Source organism: Glossina fuscipes, unplaced genomic scaffold (genome assembly GCF_014805625.2).
Source record: "Glossina fuscipes isolate IAEA_lab_2018 unplaced genomic scaffold, Yale_Gfus_2 128, whole genome shotgun sequence".
In the NCBI taxonomy this organism is placed as follows: Eukaryota; Metazoa; Arthropoda; class Insecta; order Diptera; family Glossinidae; genus Glossina; species Glossina fuscipes.
This window is the reverse complement of record NW_023998471.1, coordinates 561,801-587,366: the sequence shown is the minus strand read 5'-3', so window position 1 is coordinate 587,366 and position 25,566 is coordinate 561,801. Positions and strand designations below refer to the sequence as shown.

The following is a 25,566-nucleotide window of genomic DNA, read 5'->3' as shown; positions in this document are numbered from 1 at the left end:
ACTTTTACACTTTTTCACCGCTTACGTTCACAATGTTATAATAATTATGGTCGGGGAAACGTTCCAATTCAACGTAATCCATTTCGGTATGCAATAGCTTGTCCAACATTTGTACAATCTCACCAAAAGTTGGTCGCTCATGACGATTTTCCGCCCAACAATAAAACATTATATTATAAAGTTCACGACGGCAATGCTCCGGTTTCTCTAAACGATAACCGTCTCGTACCTGGAAAGGTAGAAATTCCGTTTCAATTGAGAATCGATAAAGAGTTTTCTAACTTACTTTACGCATAACCTCCGCAGCGGATATGCCAGGATAAGGCGTAGATCCTAATGTTACAATTTCCCACATTAAAATGCCGAAACTCCAAATATCCGATTCAGTTGAAAATATATTGTCGTACAATGACTCAATCGCCATCCATCTATAAGTACATTGCAATTATTAAAATTACGAAGATTAGTAAAGAAATATTTTAAAAGTCATACGTCCTTCTACTTTTCTTCAATATATATATGTGTGCCTCCAGTATACCTGCCGCTTCTTAAACGTTTAACTTTCGCGAGACAGAAATTCTTTCTCTCTACTGTTTTATCAAAAAAAAAGACACATGCACACACGCTTCACTAAAATTTTGAACTACTTTGTGCAATCGATAATATTTCCTTCTCACTACGCTATACCTTCACTTATATATTCATAATATTTCGTACAACTTGGCTTATAGTATTATTTACACTGTCTATATATATATACTCTTGTGATTGGACTCTTTTTCTATGTTTCCCTAGTCTTTTCCTTTTCGGCCGCATTATGGCGCTGTGACCGTCCACTAGCCATAGAACAAAATCATGTGTTTCTCGTCATAGTTTACGCGATTTTGTATCAAATGTGATATTCCGAGGCAAAATTAAAGTTGAATAAAACTTCCTAATAGGGTTAAGTCACAAAAAAAAAAAAAAAGAAAAAAATACTAATGACTATTGACGTCTCTATGATGTTACTTGGAACGCGGCTGTTTATTGAGCGAATGAACGAAAAATGAACTTTACTTTTATGATGTGATAAAATGATGCATACACATACATATAAATGACACGTATACGTGCACTCTCAAAACAAGAGGGGGAGAATGCCCGCAGCCATGCAACTTATGATAGGCGTCACAGTACATTGGCTGGTTCACAATAGTTTTCCGGGTCCTCAATTTTGATAATTTCTTCGTTAGACTAGAGCTTGGATCAACAAATTAATTTTTTCTTATTTTTTCACGATTTTCTTTCTTTTCGATAATTCGAAATTAAAAAATACATGACTAGGTGTCACATCGTAGTATGAATCGTTACTAAAACAGGAGAGCGGATTAATTATTAACACGCTCTCGATTGCAACGGAATTCTTTTAAGCAAGATGTGACGTGAAGAAAATTAAAAAGAACAATACAAAGCAAAATTTAGATTTCGTATATAATTATGATTTTTAGTTAGCGCTAGCACCCGTCGACTTGATTCTAGCATCAAGAATTCACATAATTGATGAGAGATTTCATTTCGGTTTATTTCCGAGCATTACCGGCTGATGTGAAAATCAAGTACATCCTACCAAGGGTGTGGGAGAAAATGCTTTAAACTGTTTGTCATTCCCGCAGCGGATGTGCTGGCTTGGGTGTTACACCCATATTATTTTCCAATGAAAAGTCAATTAACTTTGACATACTTTTCATTTTAAACTCTTCTAGCATAGCAATTGATTGACCTTTCTATATTCAGGCATTGTACAAGCGCCTGACAGACACAGAAAAATTGATGACTTACGTTTTAATTACACAAAGACTAATTGATCAAAGCACAGGAGATACGAGAGATATAACAACAGTACACCTCTACTATTTGTTTACTGATATATGTATATAAGTGAATGAATGAATACATTTGCACAGAAATGCAAGTTTCATGTTTAAGCACAAATTAAATTCTAAGCTTCGGCCATTGGTGAGAATGCGTTACACTACAAATCCATTTTTTATTTGTTTGCATTCGTAATGCGAGTAGATTTCGAGTGCAAACTCAGTTATTCAATTCAATAGCATAAACTAAGGTTCATCTCATAGTTTGCCAATCATAGGGGCTTAAAACAATCTTTCGAAAAATTCAATACAACAATGTACTGATGACTTGGGCATTTTCAAACCGGACAATTGACAGTGACAGTGGCGCCTCCTTGGTGGCTCAGTGTCTTGGAAAGTTGGACAGCTATGACTTAGGTAAGATGCATGAATGTTTTAAAACTAGCAATTGAAAGCAGGAGCATGTCCAACAACTTAAGCTGAAAGCGCATTATATAAAAGTTAGATTAACAAATTTTGCATTAGAAACTTTAGTTAAAAAACAAGTTCTTGTATTTACGATAATGAAATGATGGACGAGAAAAAGTTTTTGCATCACTCATGTTACACCGACGACTTAATTATAGTATGTAGTATGTATAGTATATACCATGTAGTACTATATATCGTATAGAAAGAAGGGAAGAAGAAAAGCAATGTTAAGGCAATCGGTTTAATCTCAGCGGTTTCAATTTTCTTACCTCCTTTTTTTTTAAAGCCGGAAACCTAGTGACTGTGTAACCAACCAACCAACCAGGTAAACTCCTTCGCACTTGATGTTTAAATCCGTGAACTCTGACATCGGTGTGGCGATTCTTACCAATTCAAAGTATTCAGTTTGCTATTCACTTCCTTGAGCGCACCCTGAACTCATAGCGAAATGTTGATAAATTGAAACTGACGTCGACACGTGCTTTGCATATGCACGAAATCTCACGAAAGTATTTCAAGACGTTGTCCTATTGTTTATGCTTATTAGCAATAAGTTTTTTTTTTTATTATTTATTTATCTCTGCTTCTTGTTCGAGATCTCCTGCAGAAAAGCCAAATGAAAGCTCTTAAAAACATATCTTCTCTATAGCAATCATGCTAATTACTATCTCCACTAGGGACGTCAAAAATTGTAGCTGTTCTGAGATGACCTGGCTTGGTACGAACTATGTATTTTCTCTGCTAATATTGAAAATGCATTCACGCCAGATGACCCTGGATTGTATGAAAAACCGAGATACAAATATCGGCTATGCGTTCCCTAAAGTATTATCTGAAACTTTTTAAAATACCTTTAAACAGGTACAAGAATGTCTTCCACAGAATTGGTTCCGTTCGGTGTCCAAACATCCCATATAGGAACAAAAAAAAAAAATTAAAGTCCTTCAATGCATAAACTTCTGTTTAATTAAGACAATTAGCTCTGATCACATTTTTAATGTTTTGATAAATAGATGCGTCCTATTAAACTGACAATTCCAGTTGGCCGTCTTGCCTTCTAATATCTTCCAAGTTTCAGTATAGTGAGAAGAATATCTCGCCAACTTTCAAAAATTAAAACTTGAAATTATTTTATGGATTTTCTCACCCTCTTCAATTTGCATCGCAGCCAACGCTTACGGAGCCAAGAATATGCAACAGTTTAATAGAAAGTAAAAGAAATCAGCCAAACACATAAGCGATTGAATTTTTATGGAAAATGCGGCAGGACTTAAAATCTCTAACAAGAAGAGATAACGAAAACAGAACGAAAACAAAATATATTTTAAAAATTCCGAAAACAAAATAACACACGCAAAAAAAACAAGTAAGAAAATTATATTCGGTCGTGGTCGCATCTCTTACACCCATTGCTGTTATCCCAAAAAAAACAGAAGAAGTAAAACAACTCAATTTTCATGCTCTATAATATGGAGTGGGCGCGGCTGATTTTTTCTATTGTCAAGGTAAACATTTTTATTGTATAAGCATGTGAGCGTTATAGGCGTGTCTTTGGAAAAGTTTAAGTCACTTTTATTTTCTTTTGTAAACTTGTTTTCGCTAACGGGAGCCACACACACATATTACACAGTTGAGCGGGCAGACAGATGGACGACGAACATGTTTAGGTGCATTGCAAAGAATTTGTACTCATTATGGGAGTTTTGAAGCTAAGGAAGTTGCTACGTCTGAAAAAATATTCAATTTTGGTATACTGTAATATTTGTTAGGCGTGGTCAACTTTTTGCATTTTTGTGCACAAATGCTACAGCATCGTCCGTTTAAAATGATAGTTGAACAGTGCAAAGAGCGTGAAATCAACTTTTGATTCATTTTGAAAGCCAGGGTTGTTCTTAGTTTACGTGGTGCTGTGGACGTATCCTTCGACCGATTTGGCTCATTTTCAATTCCAACTTGCTTACAAGAACTTTCAATGTTTCCGCCAAATGTGAAGTCGATCACTGCATTTTTGCGACCAAAAGTATGTTTACAATCGACTTTGTGCAGAGTGACAGACACCCAGATGGACAGACGGACATGCTCAAATCGATTTAGAATTTGATTTTGAGCAAGAATATATATACTTTGTGGAATCTCTGTTGTTTCCTTCCGGGCGTTGCAAACGTTTTGACGAAATAAATATACCCATCATCCTTTGGTGATGGGTAAAAAAAGGAAAATAGATCTAACAACTGATGACAATGATTTTTTTTTTTTTTTTTGCTTAGTTGAATGCGCACATAAGGAAACGGTAACGTATCATGCCATGTACTTGAAGGAGCAGCTGTGCTTTCACGTGTCACGTGCTGAAATCTAAATGAATGTAATATGAAATTGCACACACATGAGTCTTTACGCGCGTGCATTGGTGTTGAGATGCATGTTACTCGCAAGCAAACAACAATTTATATAAACTTCCAACTTTTAAACGAAAAAAAGCGGGGAACTTATCAACAACAATCCGGCGGCACACAAGGACAACAAAACCAAATGAAAATATCAAAATAGAATTTGTTTTTATGATGAAATAAAATTGTTTTTAAGGGATATTTGAGCCAAACTTTATATTATTAATAATTTAAAAAATTTCATGGAATGCTTCGTCAAAGAATGCTCGAAATGGATGCATAAATAGCTCTATAAAACCTTTATGATTAGCGTGAGATTTTAAATGAAATAAATCACGAACGATTTATACCCTGCACCACTTGTGGTAGAAGAGCATATTAGGTTCATAGGGGTGTAGGGTGTACGCAGTACCCAGAAGATGTTGCGGTACCTACACCTTTTCTCATACCGATCAAATGAGAGTCATTTTCGGAATCAATCTAAGCTCGTCTGCCCTTCCTTTCGTCTATCCCTCAGGTCCGTCTTGTTTCGTGTATTTAACTTACAGGTCGTAATTTTTGGGATATTTTGTTGAAATACTGCCGACATGTTTTACCCGCGGACAAACACTATTGAAAGTTATTCGGATCAGACAGCACTTTCGAGGTGTAAGGTCTTACTTAGAAAAGTTTTACAAAGCGAAGTGATGTAACATATTTAATGGCGAGCCGTTTTCCGGCATAGTGTGTCCAGTTCTTTCTCATTGACCAGCTGTTAGCCAGAATTTTCACACATTTTTGATTTCTGAATAAGTTTTTCACTTTAAAACTGACGTTTATTTTTGTATTTTATTTGTGTACAAAAATGCAAATAGCTTTAAAGAAACCCTAGTGAAGTTAAAATTTTTCACCGTTCGAGTCGCGCGTCACGCACTTGTGACTCAAAGTTTGTGCATAAGTTTTCTATGAAAGGCGCCGATTGTTAGTCGTATGTACGGTTATGGTGGATCGGTCTCATTGAGAAAAAAGTAAGACAACTTGTGACAATAAAAATGTCAGTTTTTGTGGGCATTGTACCGTTGCATGTAACGCTTTCATTTCTTGAATGAGTAAGTTTTGGTTATGAATCAAGACATTGATGAAATGATCGCACTCCTCAATATATCCTAACATCCACACATATTGAAGTTATGGTGTTCAGGTCCAGTTTCAAGACCACAACGCAATTCGATTCGACAATTCAAATAATCGGCATGAATTTCTTCATAAGAAGTTGAATTGTTTATTTATCGACAAGATCAAACATGAAATTAAAAAAGAAAAAACAAGCAAGAACACCCTATATATACGAAAGTGAGCAAGTGAACAAGCAATGATACAGAAACCGAAAGGGTGACTAGAAGGAAAGCAGGTTCATCTAAGATTATTGAAAGCGACGATAGTTTGCTTGTTGAAGAGTCCTAGGTCAAAATTTTTCTGAGTCTAAAATATACGAACAATATGTCCTCCAAAGGACACAGATGATGATGTTCAAAAAACTTTAGGTGAATGGGGCAAAGAGTATAACAGTATCTGATAATTGGCCATTGAGACAAGCATAAGCCACCGTAGGCCCATATTTTAGCATCCGAAGGGTCAATTCCTGATCTGCCTGTTCTGCCTGTTCGACTATTTCAAATCGAGAGTGAGCATTAATTATGGATCCTATCTGAATTTCTTTGATGTTATCGATCCTACTATTCCAGCCAGAAAAGGGCGTAAGATCAAGCTTCTATAATGCGATTGGTTAAATGATAAAGCAATCACTTCACCCGAAAGACTCACTCAGTTGAACTAAGTGTAACCTAAACATCTGTTCTAATCATCCATTTGACTTTCCCCGGCTGGATGCTTATTTTGAAACTTAAAGAATAAAATGTTACGGAGCAAACTAAAACACTTTAGCACAAGTGAATACTTATCTTCCTATAAAATACCCGCACACCTACTTTTTATTCAACCTATGTAGTACGCATTATACAACAGGTTGATTCATCTGTTGCAAGGTCCTTCATTCTCTTTTTCTCACACAAATGAAAATTGAAAGCTGTAGAGTCTTTCAGATCAGGGGTTGGAAAATTGATGCAAGCAAATTTAAATATTCTCGAAGCAAAAAACTTTTTCGTCAATTATAGTAAATAAAAAACTGCTAAGACCTGCTAAGCACAAATAATTATTAAAGCCGCAGAGAAAATAATCCCACATAACATAAGAGTTAATGAAAAGCTGTGTAGTGTTCCGGTATAATCAAGACTCGTCTAAAAACTTGTTTAGTTGTTTTCTTTGTTGTTGTTTTATTAAAACCGAAACAAAAATTGTTTTTATATGCAAAACGAATTTCGGTTAAATCTGAATAACCATAAAAACAAATACGCTAATAAAGTTTAAATAGAACTTAATGTTACGTAAGAAATAAAAGTTCAAAAAAGTTGTTGTCTTAGCGTTAATATCAAAAATTAGATTTTTTTCATCTTCGTTGAGTTTAAAAGTGAATGACAAGCGACTGTTATAGCTATTGTGATATTTGATAGCGACACTCTGGCAGAGGATATTAAAGAGATTAGCTATATTTTTATCTAAATAATAAAATTTTAAATGTTTTAATAACACGCAAAAGCGCTTCGTTTCGCAAACAACGCAAAACACAAATCTTTCATTTCGAAATTATTTGTTTTCATTTCTATTCTTTTCTTCTGTTATGTTTTTTAAACACTAACTTTCGCTATGACCATGAAAAACTTTCATTGCATTTTTGGCCAAACTGATGCTACTTTCAAGTCATATTCAGCCATTTTCACTGGTAAGTAAATGGCGGCAATAAAATAAAACTGAAAAATAAAAAAAAAAAACAAAAAAAATGCCCAATAAATTAGGTTTTTTATCCTCCTCCTCTGCGGCCGCCGCCTTAAGCGCGTAAAGAGCAGGGAATTTGTTGTAATTTAGAGAAGAGTTTTTCCCATTTACCGGCTTCGTTATTCTGCCATTAACAGCTCAATAACCCTTTATTGCTTAGCAGTGAAATTTTGCTAAACGAATTTGTGCTCTTGGCTCAGTAACAGAGAACATCGAAAATGCAAGACTTTAAAAGCGCAAATGTTACAAAATATGTGTCGTAATAATAGCTTAGTTACTTTTCTTTCCTCTCGCCTCACGCCTCTCTCAATTTCTTGTTACTACTTGCTTTTGGCGGCCAAGAATGGAGGCAAAGTTTCGTTTCGCTAATTTACAACTTGTTTGACGGTACACACAAACATAGCCGTTATTAATGTCGTCTGCACTTAAAATGGTTTTATTTCTCTTCTTCGTTCCAATTGAATTTTATTTCAAAATTTCGCAGTACAGAAGACGGTGTCGTCTCGGTTCACACAAATGTTCTTTTATAATATATTTGCTAAATGCAAAGATACAATTACCTCTCATTACTCAAATGAACAAAATATTATGTAACTAAACCAAAAGAAAAAAAAAAAAAAACATATTTTTGATAATTTGCACAGAATTTATACAGAAATGCAAACATGGCAACGCCAGACACGTAATGTAGAGTACGTAACCATCATAAACGCTGTCTTGCGTAACCTTTATATACACGATGATAGCGCTTCTTATCTTCTTATAAGCTACGTTATGTAAGCTGCTTTCAGGACAAAAAAAAAAAACATTATTTCACGAACATTTCTGAGAACAAGGTTTGAAATTTTGACGTTATAGATAGATAGATATTTGTAGTCGAGCATGCCATTATTTTTATTTTTTTTGTAACCTAATTTTTTCTTTTTCAGCAAGTTTCTTAGGAGGGAACTCCGCTTGCATTCATTTATGTTCATTTGTCTGCGGCAAACTCCCGTAACTTTTGAACATTTTGTGGGCGATGGACTCTCTGCATATTAGCGCCTTAATATGCGTTCCAAAGTAGATCTTAGTTATCAAGGGTGATAGTTGCCTACGCGTCGATAAACCATTCTGATCGTTTTGGGAGAAGAAAAACTGCCATAGAAATTGCTTTGCCAAATTATTACTTGCCATACAAAGCTAGGTATTTCTCATTTATCAGAGAAGAGAGAACTTTGCTCAAGCAAAGGAAGCAAAGACTTTACCGGTTAGAATCATCTGTTATTTTTCTATTATTGACAACATAAGTGCGTTAGCAGTTGAAAGAAATAACAGTAGCCTTATTGGGCGTAGAAGCGCTGAATATTCTCTTCTACTAACACCTATAGTCGGTTGGACTTGCTAATATCCAGAACATAGGCTATCTCTTTGGTAAGTGCAGCGCAATAACTTTGGTTATAATCCGCTCTGAGGTGAAATAGAATTTTTGGCGTAATATATATTAAGCTTTGCGAGACTCCAGTATTTCTTGCGATATAGAAAAAATATTATGCTTTCTCCCATATAAAAAAAGCAAGTGAAAACATTATAGTCGGTCTAGGCCGACACGTTGTCTAATACAATACTTATTTTTGCCATATAACACAAAAATTATACCCTGTTTTTGTATGACCTTATAATTATAGAACTGTGTATTAAAACTTAAGAGTTTGGTTTCCGTAGGAATGGTTCTGCCCAAAAGATTGCAAATTTTTGGTACGTATTCTAAATTCAAATTTTTATATCAAACTACTATTGAAGATCAGTTTTCACCATAAAATATGAAATATTGGTCTGTTCTGCACTAAAAAACCAAGATTTTCAATCAAATCCTTATATACGGTAGGATCAAAAAGTAGGCGTGAGCGATGTAAATTTGGTGACTTTTTTTTTTTCTTAAATTACTATTATGCATTGCGTTTGTTCATATCATATTAAAATGTAGATTTTTCTGCCTTATAAAGTATCAATTTTCGTGAAAATCTATGTATAGGATATGATCCCAGAAATAGGCCGGGATAATTCAAATTTGGTAAAGTTAACTTTTTTATCTTAAATTTTTATAATAAACCGATGAAGCATTGGAAATTAGATCTTTTTGAGCTTCAGTTTTCTTTATATGCGAGGGTGTTCAAAAAATTGATCCAACCGGTCCGAAGAAAGCCGAAATACTATTCCGTAGACACTTTTGTTGAGCAATTTTGAAAATTTTATTTTTCCACATAACGACTTTTCCATATGGAGTTATATGGGGCGTGATCGAAAAAGTGGACTGATTCAAGCCATTGGCAACAGCGTTCGTCCTTGAGTCAAGGCATGTGAGTGTACCGAATTTCATCAACGTATCTTAAAAATTGCGAGCTGTAGACATCAGACGGACGGACAAATTAAGTATAATAAAAGGTGAGTCACCCTTCTGCTTGTTACCTACTTCTGGCTAAACTTAGTATATCCTGTACCAACCCACCGCAAAGTTTGTAAACACAACTACATCAATTATTCAAGAGGGCACGAAAGAAAGAAGAATGTGATTATTACCGTTTAAAGCAAAGTGGACAAATATGTTTGCGATGCACATTTTCTAAGGAAATTGTAACAATATCTGTTGCTTAGGAGCTTCACCGTATGCTTGGCATCGTTTTTGTATCGTGTTTCATTTCATTCGTTACTAATTGTTGCCTGGTTTAGCTTTCCTTTGGCATTTACTCTTTGATTGCTTTATGTGCTTTGCTTTTGCTTCTCTTTTTTTTTCTTGTTTTTTTTTTTTATTCTTGCTTTTCATTTTTCTTACGCACTGCATAAGTTTTCGTGAAAATTTTTTTGTTTGGATGAAATCTTCATTTACATACCTGATTGGCAATCTGCCTTCACTTTTGCGTTCGTAAATTTTTGATGTAATCACATCACGTGCGAAACCAAAATCGGCGACTTTGCAGGTGTGATCGTCCGTTATTAATATATTACGAGCCGCCAAGTCTCTGTGGATAATCTGAAGCCAAAAAAAAAAAAAAAAAAAAAGAAAATCAGATCAATTAAGAGGAATACAAAAAAGCTTTGTTTAAAACAATTCTTACAAAAATTTAATATAATCCCTGCTGAAGTAAGCTAAACTCATCCGATATGTATAAAAGAAAATGAATGTAGCGACGTGATATCGCTTTCAATCATCCTAAGTCAACTACATAACCCAACAGTTTCTATTACTTTATGCTAAAGAAATTTCTAATCAGAGAGTTACAATTTCCCATATCTAGCAAAACTTATACAAGCAATTTCTTAACCAGCAAATCAAACATAAATCTTAGTAAGTTAACTTCAAGTCGAGAATAAGTAAACAAAGATGTAATGGGATGTCTACAAGAAAAGTGACTCTTCAAATTTCAAGCGCTATGCACATTCGATTGTTGATTTTCGAGTTTTTTTTTTATTTTTATTTTTATTTTTTTTTTTTTAATTTGGAACACATGTCCCCAACATATGTTAACATTGTCAGCCATTTTGCGCGTTTACTTCGTCTTTTGCAGATGTAAAGGTTAGATGTGTTTAGTTTGACGATTTTTTGCTATCGAAAACAGCATTAAACGATTTCTTTTAAGTTTTGTGTGAAAAATAAAATTAAACTTAGAATGCTGATTGTAGCATTTGGCGAGTACGCCTTCACCACCGAAAATGTTTAAATGTAATAGAAGCACAGAAGTCAGTCAACAATCGCTGAAAACCCTGAAGCAGTGAAGAAAATTCTTATGGAGAACTGTCGAGACACTATTAAAGAAGTTGCTGAGGATGGTAGCATATCGATTGGCTCATGGCCGGCAATTTTTTGGGATGTTTTGGGCATGAAACGAAACGGAGATATTGACCGCAGCGGTGGAGGAACTCAAGGCTATCACAAAGAGCTCATATCAGAAATGCGGAACATTAATAAGGGTGTTAAAGACTTTTATTGTTCCGAAGGTGGGTGGCGGCGCCATTAAGGCGGGAAAAATTTTGGCAGTGTGTCATGCAGTGTACGAGTAGCCTTGGGACAAATAGTTGATAACGCTGAGAAAGATTTCTTTTTTTTTTTTAAGACTTTGGAAAAGTTACCGCTAAAAGAACAGGACAGAAGAGGAACAGAACCCGGTGCGGAAGAGTGTTGAGAGTGCTCGACATACTTCCAGCACATATGCTAGCATCTGAAATGTGCGCTACACGCCCCCGAGCAAGAGCTGACCGCTTCCGCTCAGTGAATTTTGGGAGATTGAAATCAAGCGTATAAAAAAGTGGGCGGGATTTCACATTTATACAAAATCCCAACTAATGGAAGTATACCACACTTGCTTAGTTTAGTTTTCCTATTGTACTGACTATTCTACCTGCCCTGCCCCTCTTCTCCCATTCACGTGCTATTCCAAGCTTTAGAAAACCATGTAAAAAAAGAAAACAGAAAAGCAGGTATTAGCCATCCTAAGATAAATGATACTGAGCTGTTTGTTTCCAGTTAATAGTATAGGCTCCCGGTTGTTCTGTAAGGTCACATAATGCCATCTTCATGCTATGAACAATTATCGATTGTCTCTAGGCTTCAAGGAAAACATATCAAATTGCATACATACATACATAAATGTCACGTAAAACGTTCATCATTTATTTATTAAGAGACTATCGAACCGATCACTACCATTTCTATGATTTTGAATTGAGTGCACATCCGTTTGTTTTACATCGTAAAAATTAACTGTCGAGTATGTATACTACATACATACTAGTACTTGTCCAAGTCGAAAAATGTATGTGAAGGACAAAATGAGAGAAAAATAGCTAGCTATGATGCGAAGTAATAACAATGCTGGTTGTTGTTGTTGGTTGATTGGTTATCAATGGATGGACTGACTGATAAAAGCTATTAAAGTGTTTAAATAGCAATTCACAATTTCCTTTAATGATTTCATTGATAAAATATGAATTCGAGTATCAGATACATAACCCATCACACTACAACAAGCTGCTCTCACTCTCCTCGAAGCTCGATGGCAGAATGTAAACTGTTTGCTTTCAAGTTCGTTTTCAATTTAATGGCTGCATAAAGTGCTTACATAACCTAATACATATATATGTACGTATACATATATATATATACGTAGGTATGTGTATCACACACAATATAAGAATATATTGTGATAAAATTTCTATTGCTACTGCTAGTTAGGTATTCATTGGCCTAAAAAGGTTGAAGACAATTTTGTAGAATTGTTGATTGTTGTCAGTGCAAGTTGACTATATATACAAAAACAATAAACTATAAACTATGTATTGTAAATGTGCTTTAAACTCATACTTGATACGTTATTGTTATATATTCATGTATATGGATATGCATCTATGTATGTATGCATGCGTGTATGTATTAGTGAATCTAATCATTGCATGCATTTGCTTGTATGTATTCGTCTAAAAAAAAAACAAACAAAAAAAAGACTTGTAAAACGGGACATGTGTGGATATAGTATAACGTTTATGAGCACGTATTTGCTTTTACTTACAAAATATATCCACTAGTAAAAGACTTTTCCGCACAAGGGAATAATACCGGTATACCCGTATGTACTTTATGTGAGCCGTATTTTTGGAAAGTGGCGTAAATCAAGTTTTTTTTTTGCACGTTACGACACGCAACTCGCTTATAATAAGGTCAAGGAAACAGTTTGCACTGTCTTACCCAATGAATAGCTTTAGAGTCGTGCAACCCTCGAGGGCGAGTGTCGCATGGCAGAAAACAACAAGTCCATATGCCGTTTGTTAATTCTATCGAAAGTGACTGTGTGCTTTGGAAATGAGGGAAACTTCTAAAAAGAAATTAATTTTGTTTTACAATACAATATTAGTAGCACTGAAGCGATCACGCTTCGTTAGTTTTATGATATTTACGGTGAATACGCCTTAACATCTTTTGACGCCGTGCTCTAGTCGGCTATTCGCTGATGAAGTTAACGATAGCTTCGAAAAAATCGCGGAAGATCGGCATATTGCATAGTGAAATGTTTACTCGACTTGTTGATGCTCGCGGAGAAGAAACGAAAACGAGGTATTTTTGAAGAGCTTGGTTATATTTGATCAAAAAAAAAAAACGATCGTGGTCCCAAGAGCACGGAGATGCACAGAGAGTCGCGAAGCCAGGTTTTTCGTATAACGTAAGGTAACGTTTTTTGTTTGGCTGGAATTGGAAAGGACTCGTTCGTTGTTAACTGGTCCAACCTAACCGAACATGCGATGTGAGTTCATCATCTACTGTCGCCAATTGATGCGGTTAAAACGTGCAATTAAGGTACGCTCTGCGGAATTGATCAATTGAAAAGACCTTCTCCTGCTGATCTAGGCTTACCAAACGATTAATTACCCATTCTATTGTCACCAGTTTATGTGACTAAGGAGTGTAATTAAGATAAGGCTTCGGGAATCGGTCAATCGAAACGGCCTCGTCTTGCGTCACGCCAGTGCAAGCCAGAGCATAGACATTTTTGATGACTCCGCAAATTACTAAAGAGCGTTAGCTAGGAAGTTATGATTAATTCATAACACGACACGGATCTTAGCTCATTTCACGACCATTTGTTTTGGTCGCAACTGAGCAATTTAAACGGTGTGAAGAGGAAAGCATCAAAAAAGGTGAATAAAAACGACTTTGTTCAATTTCTTACCGTAAAATGGTAGACGTTTTGAATAACAGTCAGATCAACAGTAAAATGGCAGAAGCTTTTCGATTAAAAGGACACATATTGGGCTTAATAAAAATTCATTTGAAGTATGAAGGAGGGGACAGACACGTACCGAACATTTTTGCTGACTGTATGTATATAAAGATATATTAAATAAGTAATCTATATAGATTTCTTCGTATATTAAGATATATATATGTATTTTGAATGTACAGGAGGAAGCAGGTAAATGTTCGACTGAGTCTTCGTAAGGCCAATTATAAAGAATTCTGATTATTAAGAAGTTTAAATCATATTTGCTTCGCTTTCGTATAAGTTTAATAGCGGATTAATTGAATATTGACCTTTGCCAGCTATAGCTGGAACGCTAACTAGAAATCATTAACGACTGCGATCCAGAAAATTCATTTAATCACGTTCCCGTTTTCTTATGGCGGTATTGCTCCACTTTAACAATCAATCCATTTTCTTGTACAAGTCAGTAAAGTCATCATTTCTGGAACTAGACATATACCATTCTACAAACAGAAAAGATTGCTTCCTATATTACTTACCCCTCTTGATGTTAGATAATCCATACCCTTTGCAACCTGATACATGAATGATGTTAAATCGCCTGACGTCAGGATATTCGATTTTCCGTGTGTATTGCCGTAATGCCTGCAATATAAAATACTAACAGTCAGTTACCTTACATACATACACACATACATACATACATACATACATAAGTACATATATGCTTAAACTATGTAATAGTGATGATGAAGTGAACATTGCGGAAGCAAGAAAACGTAGCAAAGCAAATACATAAGAAAAGTGTATAAAAATATAATAAAAATACATTAAATATTATATACACAACACACCAATCCAAAGGTAGATCAGTAAGCACTAAGAAAGAGTAGCCGTGTGTACGAGCATAGCTGGTGCGTCTAAGATATCGAAAATGTGACTGATATAAATTGAATTGAATTTCAGCTAAAGTTCAATTGAATTTTCTTCAATTTAAAATATCGTTTTTTTTCTCTACATTTCCTTATCACCGTAATATAAGTATTTTTGCCTGTATGCATGTGTGTGTGTATGTGTATGTGTGTGTGTGGGTGGCTATGTGATTGTGCGTGCACGTGTGTGTTTATATTTGAGAAACTATTTTAAAACGTTTCCATTACTCCTCTATGAATATCTTGACTTTCTATCGAGTGCTGCGCTACATACGTAGAATGTTAAATGAGTAGAAAAACAGAAAAATATTGGAAAAACTAAAAAAGAAAACTATTATTCTCTCCGAGGAGTCGCTGAGGAAATTGCACGAACTTGAACACGTTTTACTTAATTGTTGAAAAGTTAATCACTTGTGATTTTGAACCAAACAATAGCCACTTGCACGATCGGAGGTTAACATCTATTTGCCTCTGACTAACTAGTTGATTATAGTTTAAACTTCGGTTTATATTTCGGCCCTTTCTACAATTTTCAGTGAAGATAACTCAGGTTGAAGAATTTAAAACAAGCGAAAACTTTATAACGGGGCGCGGCCCACCTTCAGATGCTGCATTTATCCACATATCGACTTTTCAAAGTCAGATGTCATATGGGAAGTGGTCGAAAAAGTGGTCCAATCCGAACCATTTTCAACACAGTTCATCCTTGGGCCAAAACACCTCTGACGATCAATTTCATCAAAATATCTCAAAGATGGCAACCTATAGGTTGAACACAAGAAACAAAAGACAGATAAAGGGGCAGATGGCAGACCAGCTTAGATCAATTCGAGGAATAATTCTGATTCAGAAGATGACGAAAAATGATTCTATGAGTGTTCTAAATGTCCGCAGAAATTTAATATACCATTGTACCGCAAGTGGCGTAAATGAAAGTGAAACCTTCTCCACGTCACTTCATTCCTGAGAAGAAAGCTTTCGCGATAGTTTCGTATAAAAATTATTGGAAAAACAGATTATTCTAAAAAAAATTTGATCTTAACGAATTTCTTCGTCCCGAAAGCGACGCCTTCTTTCGCTTCCTATAGGTTACGTCTGGGCGAGTTCCAATAATGAAAAACCGAATTTAAGCGTCGCGACGAAATAATGTGCTTCGTACTTTAATTACGATTGGTTTGGGGCCATAGGGAAAGCGAATATTTACCCAATACAACACGCGTCTCTCATCGCGCTGCTCATAGCTACTTCCCCACTGTTTTCTGACCATCACTTATAGGGAGCATACCCTCCGAAGCGATTGCTGATTTCAAAAATTATCAATTCAATCGGAGCTTATTTCAAGTCAAATTTTATCTGCTAAGGCAGACTCACTCCTGGGTAAGGTAGTTTTTGAAATTTGAGCTTCTGGCGGATCATATTTGCTGTTAAACTAAATTTGTAGAATTGCTAGAAGAACTGTACCAATAAGATTAACTTTCATCCTTCGAACTTAATACCTTTGAGCTTAAGGGGTTCGCATTACAGATGACACAGCTGGTTACATGACTACACATTCGTAAAAGGACATCTGCAGATGTAGGGATGGTGGATGGCCAAACGAACATACGTAAATGGACTCAAAATGTCACACACATCAAGGCATTATACATATACAGCATCTTGAATTCCTTACATATATTCTCAGGTGTTACGAAAGAATGACAAAATTCATATTTTTATATGGAGTTTATAATAAAATACTTTCTTGATTATTTATTATGATGTTTCAAACTTCATGAATGTGATTTTTCTTTTCTCTTTCTTTTTTTTTTATTGCTTTGCTTGGCCATCATCGTACAAGCCAACTATGGAACAAAAAGGAGAAAAATTATTCTCGAAATCATTGCAGGCGTTAAAATCCCTGAGCATTTAACCTTTTTTTTTTTTGCTTTTTGCAGATTTACATACGCATGCATGAATGCGCATCAACATTAACTCATATTTGCCACTCAAACATGCTTAACATGCACGTTGTCCTAGACCCAGTTGGAATTCAAAACGTAATATAACGTAATATAAATACACCGAGCAATACATGCATGCTTACTCAGAAACATTGCCTTTAAATATTTAAATAGATTTGAGTTTCTTTCTCATTTCAATGTGCATACGTACGTTAAAAATTCAGTTTGAAGGATATTTTGCTGTAGAAAAATGTTAAAAACATTTTAATAGCATTAGTAACAGAGAAATTTTTGGCAAAAACAACAAACGCAATCGTATGTGCCCTCATATATGTTTACATGTTTGTATGGATGCCGAAATTGAGAAGCAGCAAAGGCAAATGTTTGGAAAATTTCAAAATATTTCAGTAATTGCTTGAAATGGCAAAAATTCATATTCTATTTAAGAAACAGATTAATTCCACTGAAGGCTAAGTACATATCATTCATTTTCGTGCAGATTTAACAAGCTCTTCAACTTATAATTAAATCTAGTGAAATGACTCTGAACTGCATAGAGAACTTTTAAAGTGTCCTAAGAAACATTTTTAAGTATCTCTTCTCATCTATTTTCATATAGACGGCATACTTATTTCTCGCATTCCAGAAAATCGGGTGAAAGAAAGCTATTTCCCTTGCTTAGTGACAGCAAAGAAACTGTGCACTCACTAAGTCTTCGTATGTAACGCTTTTACTTTTTATCTTTCTTTGATGTTCGGAGTATTTCTTCCCAAAATTCTACTCTGTCGAGATTTATATTCGCAACGCTTCTTCGTTATTCTTATAGATACTAATTATTGTTATCGCAAAATAATGTACTTTTATACCCTACACTACTTGCGGTGCAAGGGAGTGATAAGGTTGTGCGGATGTATGCCGCACCCACCACCAAGCCCAACTTTTATTAAATCAAATGACCGAATGACTTTCGAAATCGATTTAAGTTTGCCTATCCGTGCTTCTTCTTGTCTTCAACTAACTTTTGAGATAATAGTTCGGATGGGTTGATTTCTTCGACCGCGGCCCACCATATTGTTTTGGCTTGTTTTATCTAAAATTTCGTCACAGTATATACAACACATCTCTCAATAATTTTCGTACGATGACCACTGACGAATCTACACTATTCTTAGATAGCACAAATATTCAAATGTGTTAAACGCGTGTGCGTTGCTTTGCAAGTGCGCTACACGCGAAATTCGGATTTTTCCAATGTTTAATGCAAACAAAGGTGTAGTGACACTACAACATCGGATCTTATACATCAGCGGTTGCAATATCATAACATTTTGATAAATTTCCTTCAAAGATTAGAATTATTTAAAAATCACACGAGTTTGCGATCTTTATATATCATCCTACCCACTTATTGAGCGATGTGTTACGTAAATATGTATCAAACAAGATTTATTATGCTGTTTATAACGCAACAGTGACAGCCTAAAAAAAGAGCATTATTGACAATCTTTTGATGTAGCAAGAAACGTAATAGAATAATCATTTTTGCGGCGATTATTAAGTATACCATGCGTACTGCTGAGCATTAGAAAATAAATTATTTTCGCAGAATATTAAAAAATGACAACCCCGTCGGCAGAGGACTACGGTCTAGGCCTATTTTGGAGCAAATTTGAATGTAAGAAAAAAGGACAAATAAAACTCATCTAATGTACCTGTTTACAGCTGCAGTAGTACGTACGATTTTTATACCCTAAGACATTTGTGATACCGGATGCATTAAATTTGTTGAGATTTGAGATAAACTCTTCTTTTATTTTACTATGCCTAAGTATATATGTCATTCTACGCGTCTCACGTATCTTTGTAGCCAGCCTACATGTTTTCGAGATATCGACAAGTTATGGTCCATGGATGAACGCTATGGAAAATCGCCTGGCGCAGCCAAGGTTTTTGACAGCTTCCATTATTTTGAAAAGTTGCTATATGAAAAACAGTTAAAGCTGTTATAGTCGGGCAGGGCCGAACAACAGATAGCACTTCGCCTAGTACAATTATTCAGCGCACGCATTATATTCGTGAAAGTCCGCATATTGGAGGATGTTCAAAGCATCACATTACTACATCCATTTTACTCTCCCTCCATATAAGGGCTTGCTTTTATTGATAATCACTATATATGTTAGACTCTAAAAAATAGACCTATAGGAACCAAATCCTGTACCGTAAATTTTTTTTGCTAACTTGCTACTATGGACCAATTTTCATAATAAATGATTTAAAGTTAAACGTTTTTCTAAACGACTGACTATTCATTCATTCAAGAAATAGATCCGTGTAGGTCAAATTTGGTCTATCCAATTTTAAAGTCAGGCTACTCTTATAAACAGATTTTCATCATGAACCATTAATAATACGGCCTTTGTGGCATGTAACAGTTTACATTTCCTGTTATACGCGGTAAAGGCCTAAGTGCTTTAAATTAGGTAAGGATGAAATATTTGAAATTAGACTTTCTTGCCGTTCATTGAGGTAATTGCGCCTTCGGAGCTAAGCTTTCCGTACCAATTTAGAAAGTCGAAATTTCATTATTCGATGGTAAGTGGTCGAAAAAGTGTTCCGATCCAAACCATCATCAATAGCGTTCGTTCTTGCCCAAAAGACAACAGAGTCTACCAAATTTCATCATAATATCTCAAAAATTGTGAGCCGTAGATTGAACACAAAAATGCATAGACCGATATCAGACGGACAGACAAGCTTAGATCAGAAAATGATTCTGATTCGATCGATGCCATAAAGCGCGGAATGTATCGATTTTCGTGCAATTGGCGAGTGCTTGAGCGAAATATCTCAATTTTCGACCGAAAAAAGCAATCCTACATACTGCTTTACCCAATGTTATTTCAAAGAGGTTGTATGACAATTTGCATGAAAAGAAGGAAAGCTGTAGCATTTCTTTCGTGGACCGTTTGGAAAAATCCCGCTTCGAGAGAAACGCATTTAAAGTATCCAGTGCCTATGTACTGCTATAACATTATAATCAATATTGTGACCATTTAAAATTTTACCACGCCCACAATTGTCTTTTTATATCATTCTTAATCTCATCAAGGAATCATTTAATTCAATAAAAAAAAAACTGATTTTTTGAAAAATTTACGATGACCTCGCCCCTTACCGGACTAATCTTAACATTCGTAAATCCTCAGACTGTATGGCACTAAATAGTACGCTTCGAAAGAGAAGTAGCGTTCTCAATAGGATATAAAGTGTTCTCTATGGTTGTCGTCACAGTATGCTTGGCGCCAGTTTATATTTTATTTGTATATATATAAATAATAAATTTTGAAATTCGAAAAGATAATTTTGGAAAAACTTTTGAAAATCTTTTCCCCGTTTTCCCTTTTCCGTGACTACTCTTCGCTTTCCCTAATTTTTCCTCAGCTCTTTGCCTCTCTCTGTCTCCGTTTCATTAATTTTTCTCTAAATGCCTAAACAATTCAAAGAAAGGAGTTTTCGAAACCCCCAGTAATTTTTGCTATGCGCCTTAACAGAAATCATTCGAAAGTTGAACTGAAATTTGCAAAAATTTTAAAGTTGAAATAGTTTCGAAGAATCGAATCCGCCCACAACGCATGGCGACTCTTATTTCCTTGCGATGATGGGAATTTTAAATTCACTGCAAGATGTACACATCACTTTGTTTTTTTTTTTTTATTCTACGTGCGTAAGTTATGTGTGTGCAAATTAAATATTTATTTTCGATGCAAAGGGAAAAAGAAAAACGAGAGAATTGTATTAATACAGTAGGTACATATGCTTATATTGCATTTGTATGCGTAAAGATGTACGTACCTTTCGGCTCGAGAATTACGTAAATAAGTTTGTAATTTACCCCGATTCACGTATTCGATTATCACAAAAATTGGATCTTTATCAGTACAGCAGCCCAAAAAACGTACAACATTGACATGTGGCTCCAACGACTTCATTACCTGTATTATAAATAAAACGAGAAAGCAGTCAGGACGATATACACACATGCACGATACATGAAAATAGTGAAAATTATAATGAAAGAAAAAAAAAAAGAAGACATCACCGCCTTGCAGCGGAAATTGCATAAGTGAATCGTACAAAGATAAAAAAAAAAAAGTAAAATCGAATAATAACAACCAACGTGGTGAAAAAGATTTCACGAATCCACGCATGCATGGACTTACTCTGCTCAAATGTATTTTCCCGTTGTAGCAAGAAGTTGGAAGTGTGTAAATATTTTAATACTTGAATATTCTCAGAATTCCTCCAGCATTCCAAGCAGATGCCACCCCTACTACCCACCACTTACCTATTGCACATATAAACGCATAAAAATTGCATGAAAAGAGAAAAACAGCCAATATAGCGTGTATGTAAAACGCTAGGATTTAATCAAAAAAAGAACTAACAAACTTATGCACATTATGTACGTTTTGTACAGTTGTAGGAAAAATGTAAAATGCTCTGCACACGAAAGCTTATGCAAATCAATTAACGATACAAAACTCCATAGTACACAATATTTATGGTCATGGACGCGGATCGTCGATCTCTTCATTAGATCATACTCATTACTCGTATTGATAATAATAATAAGTTAATCACTTACCATAAAGTTTTAACGATATCTGAATTTATTTAAGTGTTTCCTCTGCATATTCACCTTAATGTGCAAGCACTTTAAAATTTAATTAATCCAATTTAGTTGAAATTTTCTTTTTAAAATTAAGTTATAAATATTTAATTTCTTTTAAAAATCTACCCTAACCTAGTAATAATAGTTTGGTATAAATTACCTTTAAATTTCATTGAAATTTCATATACACACATATATCCTTCGAAGGATTATGCAAAGGCTGCAGCTCATATATGTGGTTATCAATATGTAAATTTTTCTTTATTCACATTTTAAATAAATTGAAGACATTTTTTTAAAGTCTCACATATATGAAACAGTTAATTTATTTGAGTGCACACATGAATATTTATGTAATAATGCCTTACTTTTCGACATTTACATAAGCACCATAAAGTATTTATTAAGTAAATCTGCTATAAAAAGAGATCGACACATAGTCTAAAATCTTATAAGATATAACTTATAAGGCTGACTACTTAAGGGGTATTTATGAAAATTGAGCTATAAAATCTTTCGTAACATTCTTCAGCCATAATCTTTGCGCGCTTTTTTTTTTTGTTATACCCACCACTGCCAGATAGAGGTATAGTCATTGTTGTTTTTTTTTTTTTTTTTTCATAACGTATGTAACCGCCAAAGTACATATATTCTTGATCAGCGTGAAATTCTGAGTTGATTTAGCTATGTGTGTCCGCATGGCCGTCGGCGTGGCCGTGTGGTGTCGGCACACTCCTGGTCGCAAAAATGCAGATATTGGCTTCAAATTTGATAGAAACATTGGAAGTTTCTAAAGCCCAGGTTGGTATTGAAAATGGGCCAAATTGATTAGCACAGAAGCTAGCAATAGATCGTAAACTGAACGCAACTCTGTTTTTCTTAACAAAAATTTGTGGCTTTCTGCTCGTTACTCGGAAATTATAAAAGTTAAAGACCTGAAATTTACTTTACTAAACAGTCTGCTCTTTACTTGCAAAAATGGACAAAATCGGCCACGCCCACACAAATTTTATTTTCTTTTTCAATTTTTTGAGGTTTTATCCTTATTTTTTTCTTAATAATACCAGCGATATGGATATCAAATAAAACAACTTGGAGAATAGAATGGGAGAAGCGCGGCCACCGTCGAATATAATTTTCTTATTTGTTTTTTTTTATCGCACTTAAAACTTAGCTAAGATAGATTAACAACCGAAATCAATTAATTCTTAGAACTAAATCTCATTATTATTGAACACTAACACAAAGTATATGAAGAGAAGTGAAGAAAAAACAAAAAATTCATGAATAAATAAGTAGTAGAGAAGAGAAAAGAAAGAAAGCATGTACACAGCTAGCATAGAGGCATACCCACAACCAGTACAGATCCAAGTTGCAAGTAAACCCCTAAACCACTGCAAACATGCGAAACCTCCGCAACCGATAACAGTAAACAACAGCAGTTAATTTTCAAATCATAGTGAGATGTTAAGATTGCAGGTTAGCTTGAGGTAAATCGCACGTACTAAGCGCAGCATTTTTGATAAAATTTAAATAATCCGATACTGAGATTAAGTGGTAGACATCATTAAGGTTCCTGCAAACAACAATGAACGGATTGAAAAGCTCATAATTATATTTGCATTGACTAAGTCTAATGACAATGAAGTATCTAGAGAAGCCCTTAGGGGCATTAAAGTATATCTCACCAAGTAAGATGGACGAATGGATACTACTACCATTAACTAACTTAATTAAGAAGGAATTACAAAGAAGAAATCTGTATTTCCCACATGACGATAAGGCTAACAGAAGCAGTCTATGTCCATAAGGAGACAGGGAGACATGCGGGTCCCAATCTAAGCTCTTAAGGGGAACCAGTAAAAATTACTTTTGAACGGATTGAATTGAATCTATATAACACCTTTAGGAAGGAGACCACCACAGAGGCATACTCAAATATTGGTCTAATTGAATAGATGTGTAGCCTTTTTGTAATGTAAGGATCCATATGTTCTCAATGAATGGAACATAGCGCTGACCTATCTCTACTTAAAGAGAGCTCAATGTGCGAATTTTTGGTCAAATAGAACCACTGAATCGATCTACAACTTTTGTGAATCGAATTGTGTGAAATACTCGGTATTGGATAACTTCCTCCTTGAGAAAGAACGCATCGAGCTTTTTTTTATAATTAACTTCACAAATTTTAACGAGCATCCTGTAACCAAATTGTCGAAGTCAATTCGCCAAGATGAAGGAGGAAAGCAGTTTCACGTCGTCAGCATACATTGAGATATGACTGAATCTAATCAGATAATTAGTGTATAAATCAAATGATAATTTTGATTTGATATTTTTTGTCTGACAACTGTTAAGACACCATTGAGCACCATGGCTTTGCTTTGGTCAACTGCCATAGTTTGCAGCTAAACACGAAGTCTGGTTGTTTAGCATATATATTCTCAACAACTTGATAGCACACGGTGATGATAATTGTGTTCAGTTATTATTTCGGGCAATCTCCTAAGAAATGGTTCGATTATTGGTGATTATCCTAATCTCCAAACAATCCTATTTTCAATACATGCAATGCAAGGTTAAATCTGCGACATTATCTTAGCGTGATAGATATGCCAAATATGTGTCAGTCCTGGGAATTATTGACCGATACATTATGTTAACCTTCGATTATACCTAAAAAGTCCAACCAAAATCTCAACCGCTTAACAGAACCTAGTGAATAGACATAAACAAGGTTTTTTTAATGTCCTTTGAAACCTTAATAACCGTCATATAGGGAATACTCTTGATGACCGAGCATATCGTATACTTGTATTCATTCATGTACTTCAAAACTTTATATAAAACGGTGAAAACGAAAAAAAAAAAAAAAACAAATAAATATAAACGAAAAACAACTTTGCTGGTGTACAAACACTAAAGGACAAACACGCACACACATACATCTAAATTTATTTTCTCTCGGACGTTATAAGCTCTCCCTAGTGATGGAGTCTCTAATGTGTACACCATTTATTTATTTTTGTTTTGTTTTTGTTATAAACTAAAAAAAAAAAAAGAGTTTTTGTTGTTGCTTTTAAAAAACTACGAATATTAACACGATTTTCTATTTAGTCTCTACTATTTATGTAACGCATACATATATAAATATATATGTATATCACCGACATAAGTGCATGAATATGTATACAAATTCTGCATTTCATAAGAACAACTTTTTGCGCGCACTCATCTCGCAGATCTCGCATTACATCATATTGCACTCCACCACTCTACACTAATATTATTCTGCTATTATTCTGCTATTATTTCTAGTACGGGTTTCACTGCTGCTACTAACACAACTACTAGTAGTAAATGTATATGAAACTCTCTATTATTTTTGTTAACTTGTTAAACATTGAGTTCATGCATGTTGTTCCGAGTTGAATGAAGACGTCCATACATATTTAGCTGCATTAATGCTTGCTTTTTTTCTTTTTTCTTTTTTTTTTGTACTCAAGTCAATCCTTGCTAATAACTATAATATGAAGCGTTGTAATGTGACCATAAAATTTAAATTTCATTTATGTTTACATGATTTTTTTTTTTTTTTTGTTTATTTCTTTAGCTTCAACAACAAAAGCTTAAAAACCAACTACGACGACAACAACAGCAACAAAATAGTAAGTGTTTCGCATTAAAGTTTAAGTGCTGTTGTTATTTG

At 34.8% G+C, this 25,566-nt stretch overlaps 2 protein-coding genes across 3 annotated transcripts in view; one reads left to right on the top strand and one right to left on the bottom strand.

Annotated features, from left to right (window-relative positions):
- The window catches only part of LOC119640876, a 209,898-nt gene that overhangs the window by 8,486 nt on the left and 175,846 nt on the right, over window positions 1-25,566 (top strand). The window lies entirely within an intron of this gene.
- The window catches only part of LOC119640877 (tyrosine kinase receptor Cad96Ca), a 130,396-nt gene continuing 104,834 nt past the window's right edge, over window positions 5-25,566 (bottom strand). The window contains exons 7-11 of the mRNA XM_038039165.1: window positions 21,038-21,177; window positions 14,847-14,952; window positions 10,447-10,586; window positions 287-428; window positions 5-229 (exon numbers count right to left, since the gene is read on the bottom strand). Of these exons, the coding sequence (XP_037895093.1) occupies window positions 5-229; window positions 287-428; window positions 10,447-10,586; window positions 14,847-14,952; window positions 21,038-21,177 (753 nt within the window). The remainder of the gene's footprint in view (window positions 230-286; window positions 429-10,446; window positions 10,587-14,846; window positions 14,953-21,037; window positions 21,178-25,566) is intronic.